We start from the raw sequence: 21,361 nt of genomic DNA on the forward strand, positions 1-21,361 counted from the left end.
CACGTGCACCTAGTAACCCGCTGTTTATCATGGTTACCACTCTGCTACGGTGAGCAGGAGGTTACACTCACCGTAGCAGAGTGGTAACCATGATAAACAGCGGGTTACTAAGTGCAGGTGTGCCCCTAGTAACCCGCTGTTTATCATGGTTACCAAGAAGCAGGCTGGTAACCAGGAGCAGGACATCGTGGAAAGATTCTTTCCACGATGTCGCTGCTCCCCTGATCGTTGGTGAGCCTGCCTGTTTGACAGCTCACCAGAAATCACATAGCGACGCAGCAACGATCCCTGACAGGTCGTATCGTTGTCGGGATCGCTGTAGCGTCGCTAAGTGTGACGGGGCCTTAATGCTGCCTGCGGTTTGGGCGGCATGAATCAGGTGACAGGTTCCCTTTAACTCTCCTGACAGTATCTGTCAGAAGAGTCATGAGGCCCCCATACACATCATACTTTTAGATAAAGTGTATAGGGGCGTTTAGGGTTCTTTAACACTAGCTGATAAATTGTAGATCCCTTAAATTGCAGATCCTTTTGTTTTCAGAGCAGATAAGCTGCTGCCAGTGGAGTTAGGCAACAACTTTTTCCCTTCTACCTATTGAAAACTTAATGCTTGGCCAAGTTACGGGAGTCGGGAGAGATATTTGTTAGTCGACAGCTGTCTCGTGTACGACCAGCTTTAAGCCCCCCATACACAATAGACTAATGTCAGATTAAACCACCGATATCTGTGGGTTCTGCCGATAGTTCAATGTCCCGAATCTCTCCCGACAGAGGATGAGTCTAATTTCGGACTGCCGTTCGTTTTGATCTCTAAGAGATAGGCCGCTGGCATAGATGCCTGGCAGCAACTGTCATAAAAGTGCTCAGCAGAAAAAGTGCTATTGTGTATGGGAGGTAAAGGAGAGATAGCTGCCGAACCATCATTTACCCAATAGCTATATAAATTGTATCGGGGGGCTTTAGTCTGTATGACTATTGAGGTATCATTTCTCTTCACATTGAGTCCTGGTATCACCCATTTGTCACCATTCCTACACCTGGTTCTTCTGTATAGGTAACAAAGTAACCTAAACCCGCTCTCTGGATGGGTGTATGTCCTGCCTTTCTCTGTTTCATGAGATACAAACTTTTCTTTGTAGAATCTTTTAACTAACCTTCCCTCCCCGGTAGGACAGGAAGCCGGGCTGGAGGGACAGCTGTCTCCTTGACATGGGAGCAGCTGCTGCAGAATACCCAAGAACAATAGGCTTAGAAGGCAACTTAACATCTGCTGTGTGCTAATCATGGGGGGCTTGTGATGTGCAAATTTCCACCCTCCTCCTAAAGATTAAGTTACCTGTAATACCTAAGCAGAGAGTCTTCTGATCTTCTAGTTTCATGATCTCTCCTGTCTTTCCACTAAAGTATCGGCACATTTTCAGCTCTAGTCCTCATATTTCCCAAAACAAAATTCATAGTTTTGTTTGGGGAATTTGCTGTAATTATCAGCATTTTTGGGGGGGTTAATATTATTATAACCTACTAAAAGGTTGTTTCAACTTGGTAAACTCTTTCCATATGTCCTATTAGGATATATGGGCGTCATAAGAGTATCCATTTATGTACTGGAAACCATGGAATTAGAACACATTCTTTAGTTTCTTTTATTTAGATTTTTATATGATAGTCATTGTTATAAGGGATGGTATCACTTTCAATGCTCTTTCAAAAATGTATAATGGGGAAGAAAAAAAATCGAAAATATGGACAAATTGATAACCAGATCGTGACCAAACTGACAGCAATGGATGTGTAATAAATGTAATTTATTATTCCAAAAATATACTCTAAATCCTGCTGTGCACCTGGTCACTTCGTGTTTGTCGCTGCATGTATTGTAGTTTAGGTAATTGGTGGGTTGTGTTTGGCAGGAGAACAGAGAGAGAAGGACAGAACAGTAGATGATAGCTGGTGGAAAAGAGAACAAATGTTAAAGCCCATAAGCTGCTGGGGGAAGGGATCTATGTGTTGAAGATTCGGCCTCTCAGGGTGACCACCCTTCATTGCCACCTCTTGTTCCACATTCTGCACCATAGTTGACCAATTGATTATATTAGTTAAATAAGTCAACCCAATCACAGTACTTTTTAAGAATTTTGTCCAAAATTTCTAACCATCTGTTGTGTAACAAATCACTGAAAAAGGCCCATATTACGATTAGCGTTTTCTATACCTTAATGAAGTAAGCACCATAGTCAGTTGTGCCAAATTCATTAATAGGAATATGCCTCTTAAATGAATTTGGTGTGGTGCATCTTTCATCTATTGTGCGCCACATCCAGAAGTGTATACCAGGCAGAGTCTGGCTTCAATTTCAGTTGTAAATTATTATGAATTTGTCGGACGTGCTTGGCCCCAAGTTCTGCCTACTTTTCAAAAAGTTGGCAAAGCTGGCAGGGTCTGACATAAAACCGCCAAAAATTGTACAATTTTTACTCAACTTTGAGATGCAAAAAGAAATAATTGACAACATTTCAATCAATTTTGTAACATACCTGGCGGCGTCCTTGCATGGTGGTCCATCTCCCACTGTGCAAGAGCGCGCACTTGATCTCCAGTCCAGAATGTCTCTCTGGCTTCCCTCCTTGCTGTCTGTTTGTCTGTTTTGGCTGCATAGGGCGACGCCCGCTGAACTTCCTGTTTCTTGTACCTGCTGCGGACACGCCCCTGTTGCACCTTCAGCCTATTGCTGTCCATCTTTGGGTATTTATACCACCTTCTTCCTCAAGATGGCGCCTGAGCATTGTGTCCTGTCAGTCGGCTTTTTGTCTCTGACATGCCAGGTCCTATCCTGTTTTCCTGCCTGTTTTCCAGTTCTGTGTCTGAACTGTGGTCTGTTCTTGTGAACACGCTTCTTGCCTGTTCTTTCGCCTTCTAGGGGCCGTATTCCTAGATCTGCCTGTCTGTACCTTGCGGTATCTGTTCCCGTCTGAACAGAGTCCTGTTTGTGTCTCTGCCTTGCGGTATCTGTTCCCGTCTGAACAGAGTCCTGTTTGTGTCCCTGCCTTGCGGTATCTGTTCCTGTCTGAACTGAGTCCTGTCTATTTCTCCTGTCTTGCAGTATCAGTTCCCGTGTCTGAACTGAGTCCTGTCTATGTCTCCTGCCTTGCGGTATCAGTTCCCGTGTCTGAACTGAGTCCTGTCTGTGTACTCTTGCCTGCTGCCTTTCCTGGAGGCTGTATTTCCAGGCCTGTCTGAACACGCTCCGAGCCTGTTCCTCCCGCCTTCTAGGGGCCGATTACCTAGATCCGTTCCTGTATCTTGTCTGTCCTGTCTGAACACGCTCCTTGCCTGTTCGTCCCGCCTCTCTGGGGGCCGTATTCCCAGACCCGCTCCTGTATCCCGCTGCAGTGTCGGTCTCTTCCGTACACTCAGTTCCAGTCTGAACTCTCTCCTATCCTTTACCTGTTTTGCCTCTATGTCCGTTCCTTTCCTTTTTCTGCAGAGTCTGTACTCGTACCTAACTCCTGCTTGTTGTCTCTGTACTCCCGTTTGTGAGTTTGTGGTCCACTTGCTACTTCACTGCAAATACCCTGTGGGTATCTGGCTCTGCCTTTCCCTTCCTGTCTGTTCCGTGTGAACAGAGCCCTGTCCGTCCTGCTCTGACTCCTTGCTCACTGCTCCGGCAGCCTTGCTCCGCTCTGACCCTTTTGCTCACTGCTCCGGCAGCCTTGCTCCGCTCTGACCCTTTTGCTCACTGCTCCGGCAGTCCTGTCCTGCCCTGCTTCTGCCCGCTGCTCCGGCAGTCCTGTCCTGCCCTGCTTCTGCCCGCTGCTCCGGCAGTCCTGTCCTGCCCTGCTTCTGCCCGCTGCTCCGGCAGTCCTGTCCTGCCCTGCTTCTGCCCGCTGCTCCGGCAGTCCTGTCCTGCCCTGCTTCTGCCCGCTGCTCTGGCAGTCCTGTCCTGCCCTGCTTCTGCCCGCTGCTCCGGCAGTCCTGTCCTGCCCTGCTTCTGCCCGCTGCTCCGGCAGTCCTGTCCTGCCCTGCTTGTGCTCGCTGCTCCTGCAGCCCCGTCCTGCTCTGTTCTTGCCCACCGCTTCGGGCGTTCCCTCTCTGCTGTGGTTGTCTACCGCATCTGCGGTTCTGTGACCCAGTCTGTACTGGGTCTTAACCTTTCTGTGCTCCAGCCCGTCCTTTCGACCAGTACCTCCCTGCCTGCATACTCGCCTGTATCCACCCATCTGCATACCTGCCGTGTTTGCTTACATCCACCAGTCTGTGCCAGCCTAACCTGCCTGTTCCAGTAATCCCAGTGTGGGTCAACCCCCGTGTCCGGAGTTTGACCTGGAGTAGCACCTGGTCCCTCTGCCCGGTTTCTCCCTGGTGCACTGGCGTCGTATGCCGTCGTGCCACCTTGGTCGGATCGGCCAGATACTTAGTCACGCCCCTCCAGGCACTCTCCGGTCCATGGTCCAGTGGAACCACAACACCCGCACACGCCAGTCAGTCCGGGCGTGTGCATAACAGCATGCTCAGGCCATGGTTCCCGTTGAGCCCCACGGCCTTCGCTCTCTGAGAAGTTTTCCAGCGAATACATGCATTAAAAATAAATAAATAAATAAAAAAATTTTTTCTCAGCTGAATTCCAGGCGAATTACGCACCCGTCCAGATGGATCTATCTGCTCTCGTTCCTGCGGATCCGCCACGTTACTATGGGGATCCAAGACAAAGTCGTGCATTTGTGGAGCAATGCATGCTACACTTCAAGTTCTACCCTCTATGTTTTCCCACCGATCGGGTTAAGGTGGCATTCATTATGTCTTACCTGGCGGGTGATGCCTTGGAATGGATCAACCCCCTATATGAAACACAGGATCCGATCCTCCTGGACCTAATGGCCTTCCTGGTGGCCTTTCTAATGGTCTTCGATAATCCTAACCCGGAGGCTCCTGCTGAAGCTTCATCTCCCTGTATCCCGGAGAAGCCCCAACGGGTAATGTGCGTGGGTAGTGCTCCGGTTCTCCTGCCTGAAGAGACTTCTGCCCATCCAGACTCCACACAGGAGAACTTCCTGCACCTGGCATCAGATGCTTCACCCACTTTAACCGGTGTGCATGTCCAAGGATGCTCCAAAGCTGTGGTTACCTTTGAGTCTGTGCACCTCTACTACCTGGCGGAGGACCCCCTGTTGCCTCCTGAATCCTCCGGGATACCACTCGATGACAAATGGAGAGAGACTTCTCTACACTCGGTACTCGATACTTTGTCCGCTTCGTCCTGTGAGCCTGACAATCGGTACCCCAAAGTGGTAGTTACCCCCGAGTCTCTACACCCCTCCGACCAGGCAGAGGACCTCCAGTTGTCTCCAGAACCCTTCGGGGTGCTACCTGGTAGCGAAAGGACAGAGACTCTCCTATACTCTGTACCTGATACCTCGCTCGCTTCGTCCAGTGAGTCCAACCTAGTGTACTCCGAAGCAGAGGTTACTTCCGAGTCTCTACACCCCTCCGACCAGGCGGAGGACCTCCAGTTGTCTCCAGAACCCTTCGGGGTGCTACCTGGTAGCGAAAGGACAGAGACTCTCCTTTACTCTGTACCTGATACCTCGCTCGCTTCGTCCAGTGAGTCCAACCTAGTGTACTCCGAAGCAGAGGTTACTCCCGAGTCTCTACACCCCTCCGACCAGGCGGAGGACCTCCAGTTGTCTCCAGAACCCTTCGGGGTGCCACCTGGTGGTGAATGGACAGAGACTTTCCTATATCCTGGATCTGATACCTCGCTTGCTTCGTCCAGTGAGTCCGACCTTGTGTACTCTGAAGCAGAGGTTACCCTTGAGTCTCTACACCCCTCTGACCAGGCGGAGGACCTCCAGTCGTCTCCAGAACCCTTCGGGGTGCCACCTGGTGGTGAATGGACAGAGACTTTCCTATACTCGGTACCCGATACCTCGCCTGCTTCCTCCAGTGAGTCCGACCTAGTGTACTCTGAAGCAGATGTTTTCTCTGAGCCTCTGCACTCTTCTGACCCGGCGGAGGACCTCCAGTTGTTTCCTGAATTCTCCGGGGTACCACCAGATAACAAAGAGACAGTGACTTTTCCTCATTACGTACCTGATAACCCGTCTATTTCTTCCTGTGAGCTTGACAAGATGTACCTCGAAGCAGAGATTACCCCCAAGTCTCTGTCCCCCTCCAACCCGGTGAAGGACTTCCAGTTGTCTCCTGTACCCTCTGGGGTGCCACCTGAAAATATGTGGAGAGAGACTTCCTTGTGTGCTGTTCCTGGTACTCCACCCGTTTCGTCTGTTGCTAAGGATGGCTGGATAGGAGGTAGCATCCTAGCTAACCAGATGAGATCAATTTTTCCTGTGGACAGTGGAAGTGATCTCCTTGAAGTGAACGACTGGTCCTCGAATTCCCTGCGGAAGATTCTGGCAGGCCTGAAGAAGAGGGGGCGGGGTACTGTAACATACCTGGCGGCGTCCTTGCATGGTGGTCCATCTCCCACTGTGCAAGAGCGCGCACTTGATCTCCAGTCCAGAATGTCTCTCTGGCTTCCCTCCTTGCTGTCTGTTTGTCTGTTTTGGCTGCATTGGGCGACGCCCGCTGAACTTCCTGTTTCTTGTACCTGCTGCGGACACGCCCCTGTTGCACCTTCAGCCTATTGCTGTCCATCTTTGGGTATTTATACCACCTTCTTCCTCAAGATGGCGCCTGAGCATTGTGTCCTGTCAGTCGGCTTTTTGTCTCTGACATGCCAGGTCCTATCCTGTTTTCCTGCCTGTTTTCCAGTTCTGTGTCTGAACTGTGGTCTGTTCTTGTGAACACGCTTCTTGCCTGTTCTTTCGCCTTCTAGGGGCCGTATTCCTAGATCTGCCTGTCTGTACCTTGCGGTATCTGTTCCCGTCTGAATAGAGTCCTGTTTGTGTCTCTGCCTTGCGGTATCTGTTCCCGTCTGAACAGAGTCCTGTTTGTGTCCCTGCCTTGCGGTATCTGTTCCTGTCTGAACTGAGTCCTGTCTATTTCTCCTGTCTTGCAGTATCAGTTCCCGTGTCTGAACTGAGTCCTGTCTATGTCTCCTGCCTTGCGGTATCAGTTCCCGTGTCTGAACTGAGTCCTGTCTGTGTACTCTTGCCTGCTGCCTTTCCTGGAGGCTGTATTTCCAGGCCTGTCTGAACACGCTCCGAGCCTGTTCCTCCCGCCTTCTAGGGGCCGATTACCTAGATCCGTTCCTGTATCTTGTCTGTCCTGTCTGAACACGCTCCTTGCCTGTTCGTCCCACCTCTCTGGGGGCCGTATTCCCAGACCCGCTCCTGTATCCCGCTGCAGTGTCGGTCTCTTCCGTACACTCAGTTCCAGTCTGAACTCTCTCCTATCCTTTACCTGTTTTGCCTCTATGTCCGTTCCTTTCCTTTTTCTGCAGAGTCTGTACTCGTACCTAACTCCTGCTTGTTGTCTCTGTACTCCCGTTTGTGAGTTTGTGGTCCACTTGCTACTTCACTGCAAATACCCTGTGGGTATCTGGCTCTGCCTTTCCCTTCCTGTCTGTTCCGTGTGAACAGAGCCCTGTCCGTCCTGCTCTGACTCCTTGCTCACTGCTCCGGCAGCCTTGCTCCGCTCTGACCCTTTTGCTCACTGCTCCGGCAGCCTTGCTCCGCTCTGACCCTTTTGCTCACTGCTCCGGCAGTCCTGTCCTGCCCTGCTTCTGCCCGCTGCTCCGGCAGTCCTGTCCTGCCCTGCTTCTGCCCGCTGCTCCGGCAGTCCTGTCCTGCCCTGCTTCTGCCCGCTGCTCCGGCAGTCCTGTCCTGCCCTGCTTCTGCCCGCTGCTCCGGCAGTCCTGTCCTGCCCTGCTTCTGCCCGCTGCTCCGGCAGTCCTGTCCTGCCCTGCTTGTGCTCGCTGCTCCTGCAGCCCCGTCCTGCTCTGTTCTTGCCCACCGCTTCGGGCGTTCCCTCTCTGCTGTGGTTGTCTACCGCATCTGCGGTTCTGTGACCCAGTCTGTACTGGGTCTTAACCTTTCTGTGCTCCAGCCCGTCCTTTCGGCCAGTACCTCCCTGCCTGCATACTCGCCTGTATCCACCCATCTGCATACCTGCCGTGTTTGCTTACATCCACCAGTCTGTGCCAGCCTAACCTGCCTGTTCCAGTAATCCCAGTGTGGGTCAACCCCCGTGTCCGGAGTTTGACCTGGAGTAGCACCTGGTCCCGCTGCCCGGTTTCTCCCTGGTGCACTGGCGTCGTATGCCGTCGTGCCACCTTGGTCGGATCGGCCAGATACTTAGTCACGCCCCTCCAGGCACTCTCCGGTCCATGGTCCAGTGGAACCACAACACCCGCACACGCCAGTCAGTCCGGGCATGTGCATAACAAATTTTCTGCTAAAGTCCTTGATAAATTGACCCCAAACTGTTTTAGTGTCAATAGATGACTTTCTGGTTGCATATAGGACATTACTGTGAAGTTACTGATGCTAAATTGGTACAAGAGTAGCACTGCTATATGTAATGGCACACCACAGTGCCCACTACAGTGCCCTCCATGCCCACAATTAATGAAAGCAACATTGACCTATAGGCCGGCAATACACATTAGATACACATTAGATGGCTGTTGGCTGAACAATACTTCAACCAACGGCCATCTCAGTCAACTCTCCTATACACAGGGGCACTCAATCAGCCGAGCGTTCCCGTGCTTTCTGTGAGAAAGCCGCCAACTGACTCGTTGGCCCGGTATTTATCTCAGGGATAAAAATATGATCGGTATTTCAAAATCGGACATGTGTGATCGACATCTATCACAACCATCCTCAGCCGGTGCCCCCATACCCAATAGACCATTGGCCGAACCCGACAAGATCTGCCGGTACAGCTGACTTTAGTCTAATGTGCATGGGCTCTCTTAGCCACAGTGTCTTCAGATGTGGAGTCTTGAGTTGCCAGACTACACATTGGTTTCAAAAGATAACCGTGCAATTTACAAAATGAAATTCATAAGGTAGTTTTTCGGTTGGTTGTACTCGGTGAGGATGGGTCTGAGAAGAACATTATCTGGACACCCAGAAAGAGGAAAGAGCATTTTCCCGTCCTATCATTTACACATTCAGATTTTCTCTTTATCCTAATGAAACCTGAATACTTGTTATATAATCACATTATGTACGTAGTCTAGTTATATTACTATATTTGGATACATTTTTACTGAGCTGTTACCTATTTGTATCAAATTTACTATCAGATGTTTATTTGTGTAACCATAAGCATTAGTGATGAGCGCAAGTGCTCGTTACTCGAGTTTGCCGAGGGTGCTCGGGTGTGCGCAGAGTATTGTGGGTGCTCAAGTGACATGTTCGAGTCCCCGCGGCCGGATGTTTCACCTCTGTTAGACAGCCACAAAACATGCGGGGATTGCCTGACAAAATGGGCCGAGACACTTGCAGCCGCAGCGACACTAACATCAATGCCAAGCACGCAGCAGATACTCGGCGAGCACCCGGGCGTGTTTGCCAAATGGGTTAACAATTCATGCTCGCTCATCACTAGTTCTGTTATCTTTTTTCTTGTCGGTTTTGGGTAACAGGTATTTTTAATTTACTATGTTGTCTGTCCTATCACCTTTCGGGTGCAGCCTTATATACCTTCCCCTGCTGGTGTTTCCTGCTGGTGTTTCCTGCTGGTGATAAGACTTTTTTGGATTCATTCACTTTGCTGTAATTTAAGTTGGTTGCAGTTGTTTTGTGTGGGGTTCCTTATTCCTTATGGAATGAAGGGTACAATACCAGGAGCAGCTAAGGACATTCAGAGTAAGCTGCTGTTGAGTGGGGGCGCCATTGCATTATCTTACGGTGCCAACTTCCGCAGTCAGGCAGGGACAGACCAGTGTCAGAAAGGGTTTTTTTCTAGTCTGATCAGGATTCTGTTAGGTTCTGGTATTTGTCTCCTTCGTTTGTACACTACCTGTGTGAATGTGCTTTAGCAGTCATAACATGATATTTGTATCATGTCTGCCACTTAGAAGTGCATCAAGTAACACACTGGGGCAATGTTGTAGATAATGATAGATGTACTTGCAAAGTAGAGTGTACTTATATCCTATAGTAATTCCCTCACAAAACACTAAATACGGCCATTGTAAAGAGATGTTTTCCTCAATATTTCAGAAACAAGAAGATAAATTGGGATACAGTGAAGAATCCTACGGCTATAGCTACCTTGACAATGACAATGGGAAGGCCAACCTGGACGAGGTGGAGGTAGCTCAGAGCGGTGAAGAAGGTGACCCCAGCAATACAGGCGCAAGGGACAGCCATAACATAGGAGCAGAGGTACGAGCAGAGTATGAAGAATGTGTTGATGAGTTTAAGAAACTAGAGAGAACTTAAATCCATTATAAGTCTGTGTTCACATAGCATATTCATTATAAGTCTGGTGAATGTGATAGGAGCATCCATTTGGTCCCAATAACCAGACATATCCTGAAAGATGAAGGACAGCAGCATCTTACAGGCGCCCTGCAGTCTATAGTCTGTGAATGAAGTCCCCCGCACCCATCGAAAACAAGATGTGTTACCATACAAATATCATACTTAGTCTCGTGAGATAGATAGAAACCACTTGGCACTCAGCTGTTCTTCTTCAGAGAATTTCATTCACATATCAGGCACATTTCAGCTTGCTGGCAGGTGTTGACTCTTTTCCCAAGATCAAGCTCGACGTCCTTTTGGCGTCAGACGTGACCCGACATCCTGGTGCCTGAGATCTGGTGCACAGAGCCTCCCTGATTGGGACTGGCTGCTCTCAAATTGTGGAAGGGGTCCCATGTACCGTTTTGAAGTGCATTCGTGTAATGCTGCTGCACCTGTTGAGTAGTAGCTTACTTAGGCCATGTTCACATGTCCAGTAATCATCCTTTAGAATGGATCCAGCACCAGTTTGTTGACAAAAAAAATAAATTTCAACTGCATCCATTTTTTTTAACAGTGAAGTCTATGGAAAATGGATCCTTTAATTAGCCATCCGTTTTTCTCCCATTTGAAAAAGATCCATTTTTTGCTTACTGGAGATGGAAAAATAAATATTTAACATGTACTACACAGCACATGTGAACTTTCAAGTAATCATTTATTTGGAACTGATCCAGTGATCAAAAAACAGATTTCAAATGGGAGAAAAAAATGGATGGTTAATTAACAGATCCATTTTCCATAGACTTAAATGTTAAAAAAAAATCTATTGAAATCCTTTTTTTTTTTCACGCGGACAAAAAATGCTGTGTCTGCACAACATTTCCGTCAAGGATTGCTGCTGGATCCGTTCTAACGGATGATTACTAGACGTGTGAACACAGCCTTAGTTGTTAGGCTTTCACTCCATCTGCACACAGGCCACGCTGACATTTTTTGTTATGGTAACGCTTTTGAATTTTGCAGATTGACCGGAACACGACTGAGCCGTCTCTGTTCTTTGAAGAGTTTATTCAACTGCTGGCGCAGACTGAAAACGCGCTGGAGGTAAATCACTTTCTGTTGCTGCTTATAGACAAAGTTATTATAACTAAATTCTGTGAAATTAATTTTTTGTACCACTAAAAATGGGTGTAAAGATATCAGGCAATTATAGATTTGTTCTGTACACACTGGATACATGGGTATACACACACACTGATAGGCCATAACAATAAAAGCACCTGCCCAATATTGTGTAGGACGTCCTTGTGCTACCAAAACAGCTCCGACCTATCGGCAATGAGATGTTAGTAGCAGCGAAGTCCTGTAAGGTGTGAGGAGCAGCCTCCATGGATTGAGACTTGTGTTTCTAGCACATCCTTAGATTCTCCATCGGGAACAGATCTGGGGAGTTGGAGGCCAAGTCAACAAGTTAAAGTCTTTGTTTCTCAGACCATTTTGGAACAGTTTTTGTAGTATAGCAGAGCACAGTATCCTACAAATAGAGGTCACAACTATTAGAGAATACCGCTGCCATAATGGGATGTTATTAGTGTGCAACAATGTTTATGTTGATGGGATGTGTCAAAGTACCATCCCTATGACTGGCAAGAATCAAGGTTTGCTAGTAGACATTGTCCAGGTCTTTACAGTGCATCCACCAGCTTGATCTTTTTCCCATAGCAGGTGCTATTTCTTCCCCACATAAGTTACACACGTGGTCAAAATTATTGGTACTCCTCGTTTAATGAAAGAAAAACCCACAATGGTCACAGAAATAACTTGAATCTGACAAAAGAATAATAAATTAAAAATCTATGAAAATGAACAAATGAAAGTCAGACATTGCTTTTCATCCCTGCTTCCACAGAATTAAAAAAAAAATTAAACTCATGAAATAGGCCTGGACAGAAATAATGGTACCGCTGAAAATAATGTGACAAAAGGGACATGTTAAATCAAGTTGTGTCCACTATTTAGCATCACAGGTGTCTGCAATCTTTGTAATCAGTCAGTGGGCCTGTATATAGGGCTACAGATACTCACTGTGCTGTTTGGTGACATGGTGTGTACCACACCCAACATGGACCAGAGGAAGCAAAGGAAAGAGTTGTCTCAGGAGATTAGAAAGAAAATTATAGACAAACATGTTAAAGGTAAAGGTTATAAGACCATCTCCAAGCAGCTTGATGTTCCTGTGACTACAGTTGCACATATTATTCAAAAATTTAATATCCTTGGGACTGTAGCCAACCTCCATGGACGTGGAGGAAAATTGATGACAAATCAAAAAGACGGATAATACGAATGGTAACAAAAGAGCCCAGGATAACTTCTAAAGCGATTAAAGGTGAACTTCAAGCTCAAGGAACATCAGTGTCGGATCGCACCATCCGTCGTTGTTTGATCCAAAGTGGACTTCATGAGAGACGACCAAGGAGAACACCATTGTTGAAAAAAAAAAATCATAAAAAAGCTAGACTGGAATTTGCCAAACTTCATGTTGAGAAGCCACAAAGCTCCTGGGAGAATGTCCTATGGACAGATGAGACAAAAATGGAAGTTTTTGGCAAGGCACATCAGCTCTATGTTCACATACAGAAAAATGAAGCATATCAAGAAAAGAACGCTGTCCCTAGGGTGAAACATGGAGGGGTCTCTGTTATGTTCTGGGGCTGCTTTGCTGCATCTGGCACAGGGTGTCTTGAATCTGTGCAGGGTACAATGAAGTCTCAAGACTATCAAGGGATTCTAGAGAGAAATGTGCTGCCCAGTGTCAGAAAGCTTGGTCTCAGTCACAGGTCATAGGTCTTGCAACAGGATAATGACCAAAAACACACAGCTAAAAACACCCAAGAATGGCTGAGAGGAAAACATTGGACTATTCTGAAGTGGCCTTCTATGAGCCCTGACCTAAATCCTATTGAGCATCTTTGGAAAGAGCTGAAACATGCCATCTGGAAAAGGCAACCTTCAAACACGAGACAACTGGAGCAGTTTGCTCATGAGGAGTGGGCCAAAATACCTGTCGAGAGGTGCAGAAGTCTCATTGACAGTTACAGGAATCGTTTGATTTAAGTGATTGCCTCAAAAGGTTGTTCAACAAAATATTAAGTTAAGAGTACAATTATTTCTGTCCAGGCCTATTTCATGAGTTTAATTTTTTTTTAAATTCTGTGGAAGCAGGGTTGAAAAGCAATGACTGACTTTCATTTGTTCATTTTCATAGATTTTTAATTTATTATTACTTTTGTCAGATTCAAGTTATTTCTGTGACCATTGTGGGTTTTTCTTTCATTAAACGAGGGCTACCAACAATTTTGACCACGTATGTATCATCAGTTTATGAGCTAGAAGATAACCTCTAATTAGCTAATGCTGTTGTGTTGTAGAATATTTACCACGTAATGGGACTTTATAAAACATTGTATCTTCTGACTCTACATGTTGTTCACACTATCGCAGGACTTGTCACTCATGTTTTTCTTTGCTTCTTAAAGGGCACAAGTGAAAATTCTCTTCAAAGTGTGCAACCCTCCTCCAGGCCTGGGAACTCAGTAGGAGAATTGTGGCAAGATTTCCTCTCTTTGCCTGATTTAAATGTAAGATTATTTTATTCCTTTATTCATTTTTTAGTTATTTATTTCACTAATGCACACCTGTCTGTGTGGTTAGGATGAATAGGAAAGATCTCCAAAGCCCTGATACTGCAGAGCAAGGTACCAACACGTAAAGGGAATCTGTCTCCATATTTGACCTATGTAAACTAATAATATGGTAATGCAGGTTATAGACAGCTGAGGAGAATGATGCCTGTATGCCTCATATCAGATGCCTAGTTGTGGAGAAATCATCTATCACTTTATATAAATGACCTCTTCCAGGCTATGGAGAGGACGCTGCCTGGAAGATATCTCTGCCCCCAGAGCTTGTTATTAATGGCCTCTCTGATCTCACTGCAGAGCTGTGTGTGATTATACCTGACACATCTGCAGGCTCCTCTCAACATCCACCTCACAGGCAGACAGGTCTGTAATATTGATACAATGCAGCAGAGCTCAGAGAGCTACAAAAAATGTGTTTGCAAGAAGACAAATTTAATTTATTATTGGAATAATATGTCATATAAGAGCAGTAAAAGGCAAATGGCCTAATGTATGGTAAATATGTAATAACAAAGGATAAAAAAACCTTGAATAATACAGATAATAGAATGCCCCAAACACAGTATGATACCCCCACAGTGAATTCCTCCACACGCACGGTATGATGACCCTACTGTACCCCCCTCCCTCAATCCCTTCGACAAAGAATGGTGACCCCATCACAGTATGATTCTCCAACTGTAATCCCCAAACAGCACCCCCGTACAATATAATGGCCACAAAAAGTGCAGTATAGTGGCCCCGCATAGTTCTCTATGCAGTATAATGGCCCCACATAGTCCTCCATGCAGTATAATGGCCCATAGTCCTCCATGCAGTATAATAGGCCCCACATAATGCTTCATACTGTATAATGGGCCTCACATAATCCTCAATGCAATATAATAGGCCCACAACACATAATCCTCCATACAGTATAATGGCCTCACATAGTCCTCCATACAGTATAATGGGCCTCACATAGTCCTCCATACAGTATAATGGCCTCACATAGTCCTCCATACAGTATAATGGGCCTCACATAGGTCTCCATACAGTAATGGCCCCACATAGTCCTCCATATATTATAATGACCCCGTTTAGTCCTCCATACAGTATACTGGGCCCCACATAGGCCTCCATACAGTATAATGGCCTCACGTTAAAAAAATAAATAAATACTCACCTCTGCGCATTCCCCCACTGCTCCGGTATCTTCATGTTGTCTTCAGATCCTCTGCACATCTTGATACAGCGGGCAAGTTGTAATGATGTCATTGCGCTCACTTTTCTGAGACGTCAGACGCAGAGGGGAATTGATGGGAGAGGGAGCTTCAACTGACGCTCCCTCCTCCATCATTGGTTTCAACTGTATCGGCATCTCAGATACCTATATAGTTGAAAATGCGATGCCGGGCGGGTGATCCGTTTGGCGTCACGGGTCAAATATACTCTGGGGACCCGCCCGGCCTTGTGGGCCAAATATGCTCGCCCGCGGGCCAGAGTTTGACATATGTGCCTTTTGTGAATAGTAAGTGATCACAAAGAGTTAGGGAATCCAGACCCATGAATATCAGCTTATGCCGGTTTCAATTTTTAAAGTGATTGACTTTATAAGATGACTTCTTTAATCACAACATGTAACTAAACCAATCCAAATTAAAGGGAGTCTCTCAAATTAATCAAAGCTCATTGAAGGGGAAAGTGTCCTAAGAAAAATGCCACTTTTTATCTTAAAAATAGCTTCATTTTTAAAAAATCATTCTTTGTCTGAATAAAGTCTGAGCAGTTCTGTGCTCCTTCACACTTACATGTCTTCCAGCTATTCCCCCCTTCCTTGATTGACAGCAGTGGCTTCAGAGGAGTCAATTGTGAAATGTTGCGCATGCTCCAATCGCCAGTACCAGCTCATGCGCAGAACAGCCTTAGGCCGGAGTCACACCAGCGTATAGCATCCCATGCGATATGCTAATGGCACTCAGCTTCAGCTCTGCAGCAAGCAATGAAGAGAGGATGGCAATACTTGGATAATATGTAGACGGGAAGATGCACTAAACCACTTGGTCACTCTCAGGGGGCGCTGAGCATCTATTTAGCATTTTCGGATAAAGAAACGTCTTTTTAAAACGAACTACCAGATTTTAGCAGTAAAAGTACAATTATTGTGCAGAGTTTGACCATTGTTGATGCAAGACTGCTTTTAAGGGACAGTGGGTGCAATGCTCCTAACAAACTCATTGCTTGCTTCATCAATGTCCTACTGCAGATTGGTAGAATTGGAAAGTTATAAAATTCATCACTACTTCTTGTGACATAAAATATAACTGGAGTGTATCTTACTTTTTCTTACTTATTTTACCTATGTAGATTACACTAGAAGACATTCAGTCCATTTCTAATACCAACAATGCCATCAGTACTTCAGTACCGTTCAGTGCGCACCTGACAGAGACAATAAGCCAAGATAGCAGTCTACCGGAGGCCATGTTTGCAAGTCCTACCGCCAGGTCCAATGAGGACCAGAGACCAGAGAACTTACTGCTTTTAAATTCAAGTGCTATTCCTGGAGATCCCTTAAGTGCCACAAATCTGACCAATCTATTTCCAGCTACTAACAATAACTCCAGAAACTCAACTAATCAAGATCTTTTTTCTGGCCTTGACGAGAATGTATTTGATGAAATTAATTTAATGTCTCTAGCCCTGGAAGAAGGATTTGATCCTCTGGAAGTCTCTCAGTTATTTGAAGAACCAGACTCCGATTCTGGACTTTCCTTAAATTCAAGCCATAGCCCAACATCGGCAAGTATATCTGACACTTCATCTATAACCTTTGGGGAGGAAGAAGGTGCAGCTGGCTACAGCAGCGACTCTGAATCCATCTCATATGATGGTTTAGAGGGAGCAGTAGGTGGAAATGGTTCAGAAATCAACAAGTTTTGTCAAAATGATGATTCAGACTATTACAATGAGATGTCGCTACACAATGTTCATCACAACCATACATATAATCAGTTGCCCGATCAGGAGGAACCTAGTCAAGAACATCATTATAGCTGGTCAGTGAAATCCAGCAAAATAAGGAGCCCATGTGTCAATGCAATGGATAAAAGCCTCAGTCGAGATGAACGGAGAGCCAAATCCTTAAAGATACCATTCTCAGTGGAGGAAATTGTAAGTATGCCTGTAGAGATGTTTAATAGTATGTTGTCCAAGCATTACCTGACTGAGACCCAGGTGTCTGTCATACGAGATATTCGGCGTCGGGGAAAGAACAAGGTGGCGGCTCAGAACTGTCGTAAGCGTAAGTTGGATGTCATTTTGAACTTGGAAGATGATGTAAATCAGCTGAAAGTTCAGAAGGAGAAACTAGTGAAAGAGCAAGCTCAGTGTAGTAAATCCATGAGCCACATGAAGCAGAAACTAAATGATCTGTACCGAGATGTATTCAACCGGCTACGAGACGAGCAGGGAAGACCAGTCAATCCAAACCACTATGCCTTGCACTGTAACAGCGATGGCAGCATCATGGTCGTCCCAAGGAGACTGTTCAAATCGGAGCAAAAAAAAGACACACAGAAAGACAAGAAACAAAAATGATCGGTTACTAATGAGAAAATAGTGGTGGCATGAACTAAAAATGCTGCAAACTGGGAAAGATTTAAAACTGGATCAGACTTTGGAGATCTCACAAGTTCAGGTGGCAGCTGAACATGTTTCCTGGTCCTTATAAAAATGATACAAAGAAGCTGCTTTTTTTTTCTCCTAAACTGGCACTAAACTTGTACGGACCTCCTGGTATGCCACATATGAATATCTGCATGGTCGTACACTATCACCCGTTATATGCAGCTTTCTTTCCTTTCTAGAATAGATTTAACGTATGATAAGACCTCTATCGAAAGAAATGATTGTTCTTAAGTAGAAATGGGGCCAATTTTCTGGTAAAATTGGATTTTTAATATATATAATCTGGACATTTGGCATATCAACAAAAGACCTTGCCACCAGAAAAATCTTTAAAATACAAAGTGACCTTAGATTTAGTCTGTCGCACTGGAGCACATTGTTCATGTAAAGTTCTGGCTTAACATTTTTATTCTGTTATGTACGTTTTTATTTATACGTGTGGTGTGTAAGGAGCTATAAATTATGATGTGGACTTTTTTTTTTACACTTTGGTTCTTGTTCTACTCTTTTTTCAATAGGTCCTGGTGGCTGATCATTCTTTTTTTATTATTTTATTTGTCATGTGTCTAAGAAGATCATTTCTAGCAAGCTGGAGTTGCTTTTTTTATATTACTTTGTATGTGATTTCTCCAGTGTACATGTTGGCTGACAAAGTATTTTTTTTTGTACCATGAGAATATTTGCTAAAGAGTTTTTAATTTACGATAATGTTATTTTACATTTATACTACAGGGATATTCACAAATAATTGTGTTCCAGAAATCCAGCATGGAACCCCCGCCCCCCTATTTTAAATCGACTCTTGGTTACACATAGGGTGGAAAGCGATTGGTCGGAGGCTTACAATCTATTGGAGGGAGGGTTGGTTATAAGTGAACCCCTCCTTTAAATTTGTTTGTCAGCACTGGGAGTTTTTTCTTAGAGTAGGTTGATTTTAAAAAGAGACATATATCACTGCAACATATTAAATATAACATAAGCTCATAATAACTTAATACCTTAAGCATATATTTTTTTCCGATGATGTTGAAGCCATTTAAATATAACACAGTAACTTGCACCAATGCTGGTGAGTTATATACAGACAGAAAAGTTGATGTATCCTTGCAAACTTTGTCTCACTACAATATGGGGGCCATATATTGAAGTGAAATATAAAAAGTACAGGTATTGTTTAGAATATTAATATTGGACTTCGGTTGTTATACCCACTCTAATTCCATCCTGAAAAATCCTATGTCTTTGAAGGTTTCTCAAGACAATCCACACTGATGAATTCATTAAAGAAAATGGGATTTGTGGGAGATACAGTGCCGTACACATTAGATTAACGTCAGCCAAACTTGATGATTTTGTCAGGACTCATCATCTATCTAATGATCTAATGTGGAAGGTATTCTTGGAGAAAGAAGGTTCGGCCATTTTGGATTTTAGCATGCCCGATCCTTTGTTCTCATAGGGTATAAGCTGCCGCCAGAAGTTTCAGGGAGCTGCCGATTGGCCTCTGCCCATTGAAAACACATGCGCACTCAGCTGACAGGGAAATGAGCATTTGGCCACCAGCGATCCAAAGTGTATGGCCACCTTAATACTCTGCTCAGGTTGCGTTTGACTCTTCTGTAAGAGGTGGACATTAGGAAGGCTCTGATACATGACATTGTATAGGCATAAACTGGCTTCCATAATAACAACCTTATACCAAGTGGCATACATTATTTTGTGGGATGATTATGCAGAGGAAAGCAGCTGTGCTTTTCTATAAAACTGCTAAACCCACATATACGACCTTGTTGAAGGCCAAACAGTCCCTCTTTTGGTCCCTGTCGTCAAAAGTTGGGGCCTGTGGTTACGTTCAGCAATTAAGGCTTCCCTGCTGCATGCACCAAACGTTCCCATAATGTGATGTGAACAGCGCCTAAGGAATGTGATCACTCATTATGCAGGTTTTAAACTTTGATGCAGCCTAGGCCTAAAATGCATTTTATCTATGCCGAAAGCAGTTTGAGAACATTATTATCAATATCTATTGGAAAAGAAGAAAGGTAATCCAGCTTCTGAATCTTCAGTTAAAAAACAATATTTATTGAATAGTATTATAAAAGTTGCAATGCCAGTATCGTGAATAAAAATGTAGCAAACGCGTTTCAATCTGCAGTCATGAAAATGAAACGCGTTTGCTAGATTTTTATTCACTATATTGGCATTGCAACTTTTTTTTTATATTTTTGAATATATAGTGTTTTGTTTGTTTTTTTACTTTAGATTCAGAAGCTGACTTTCCTTTCTTCTCTATTATTCCCCTTGTGGCACTACAAGCCTCTGTGCCTCAGATCTTCTGATGGCTGAGCTGACTTTTTTCTATTTTTATTATCAATATGTATTGGTATACCAAATATACACCAATATATCATAAGCTTGGATTCAGATCTATCAGCTGCTGCTGCGTGCCTTCTTTGTATAATTTTGGAACTAAGCCAAAGCATTTTAGCTAAAGTTTGAACTGTTTTTAAAAATAAAAAGTGCCCTTTTATTTCAGTAAAAACTTCCATCATATGACATATGATATACAGCATTAAGGTGGCGTGTTTTATGGTTCAGGACCATGGTGCTATTTAGATGTAAAAAATCCAAATTGAGACCTCTTCTGCCAGAATTGGCAGACATCCCTTCATTCTTGTTACCTATCCAAATTTTAGGACAATTTAGCAGTGTAGAAAACATTACTGAAATCAGAAGCTCATTAGCGCTTGTCATAGACTTGAGAGATGTCACAGCAGCCCCTCATTGTCTATGTGCATGCTTATGGCAGATTCAGGAGAATGAGCCGTCTGCTAAATCAAGTATTTTAATTATTTGGATAGCTGGTACAATCCTTTTCTTGTCCAAGTAAGACCAGGGCTGGCCTGTGAAGCATTACTAGGAGAACCAATGTCTCCCAGGATGTCACTGCGTGCAGGAGCTCTGGTCTTGTGGCCAGGTCTATGACACATTTAACTCTACCTTACACATGTGCATTTGGTCCAGTCGAGCATGCATGTGTTCTCAATGGGGAGAGGGGAGTAAACTGTTGTTACACTGTGGTGGCACCTTATCTACAAGAAGAACAAACGTATGCTGAAATGTAACGTATCTGATCCCACGAATAGCTAAAGCAAGGTCAGCTAAAAACCTAATGCACATTAGGTGGCCTTTTGAAATCTTCATCCAACCCTAGTCTAATGGTTATTGTCACTCTTAAGCCCCCCATACACATTGAACTAGTGTTGTTTAAACCCGTAAATACCGATGCATTCGGCCAACACTCTAACAAGTGTGGGGGCGCCGGACAACCGATCTTCGGGTGAGATGTCAATTTTGGATATATGATTGCTTTGTTCTCCTGTAGATAAACCATCGGCAGAGATGTCCGGTGACGGCTTTCTCATAGAGAACAAAGGAGTGCTCGGCTGAACGAGCGCTCCTGTGTATGGGAGAGATGTCTGTAGGCCGAACAATTGGCTGAAGCATTTTTCGGCCAACAGCCATCTAATGTACAGTATAGACCAAAAGTTTGGACACACCTTCTCATTTAAAGATTTTTCTGTATGTTCATGACTATGAAAATTGTAC

The 21,361-nt window shown here is 44.9% G+C and overlaps 1 protein-coding gene across 1 annotated transcript in view; it reads left to right on the forward strand.

The window, feature by feature from the left end:
- NFE2L3 (NFE2 like bZIP transcription factor 3) overlaps nt 1–21,361 on the forward strand; it is a 43,352-nt gene extending 21,991 nt beyond the window's left edge. Inside the window, exons 2-5 of the mRNA XM_073677879.1 lie at nt 10,134–10,298; nt 11,403–11,483; nt 13,919–14,020; nt 16,430–21,361. Of these exons, the coding sequence (XP_073533980.1) occupies nt 10,134–10,298; nt 11,403–11,483; nt 13,919–14,020; nt 16,430–17,662 (1,581 nt within the window). The 3' untranslated portion in view covers nt 17,663–21,361. The remainder of the gene's footprint in view (nt 1–10,133; nt 10,299–11,402; nt 11,484–13,918; nt 14,021–16,429) is intronic.

Source organism: Phyllobates terribilis, unplaced genomic scaffold (genome assembly GCF_046119375.1).
Source record: "Phyllobates terribilis strain yellow unplaced genomic scaffold, ASM4611937v1 Scaffold_4__5_contigs__length_816908805, whole genome shotgun sequence".
NCBI classification, from domain to species: domain Eukaryota; kingdom Metazoa; phylum Chordata; class Amphibia; order Anura; family Dendrobatidae; genus Phyllobates; species Phyllobates terribilis.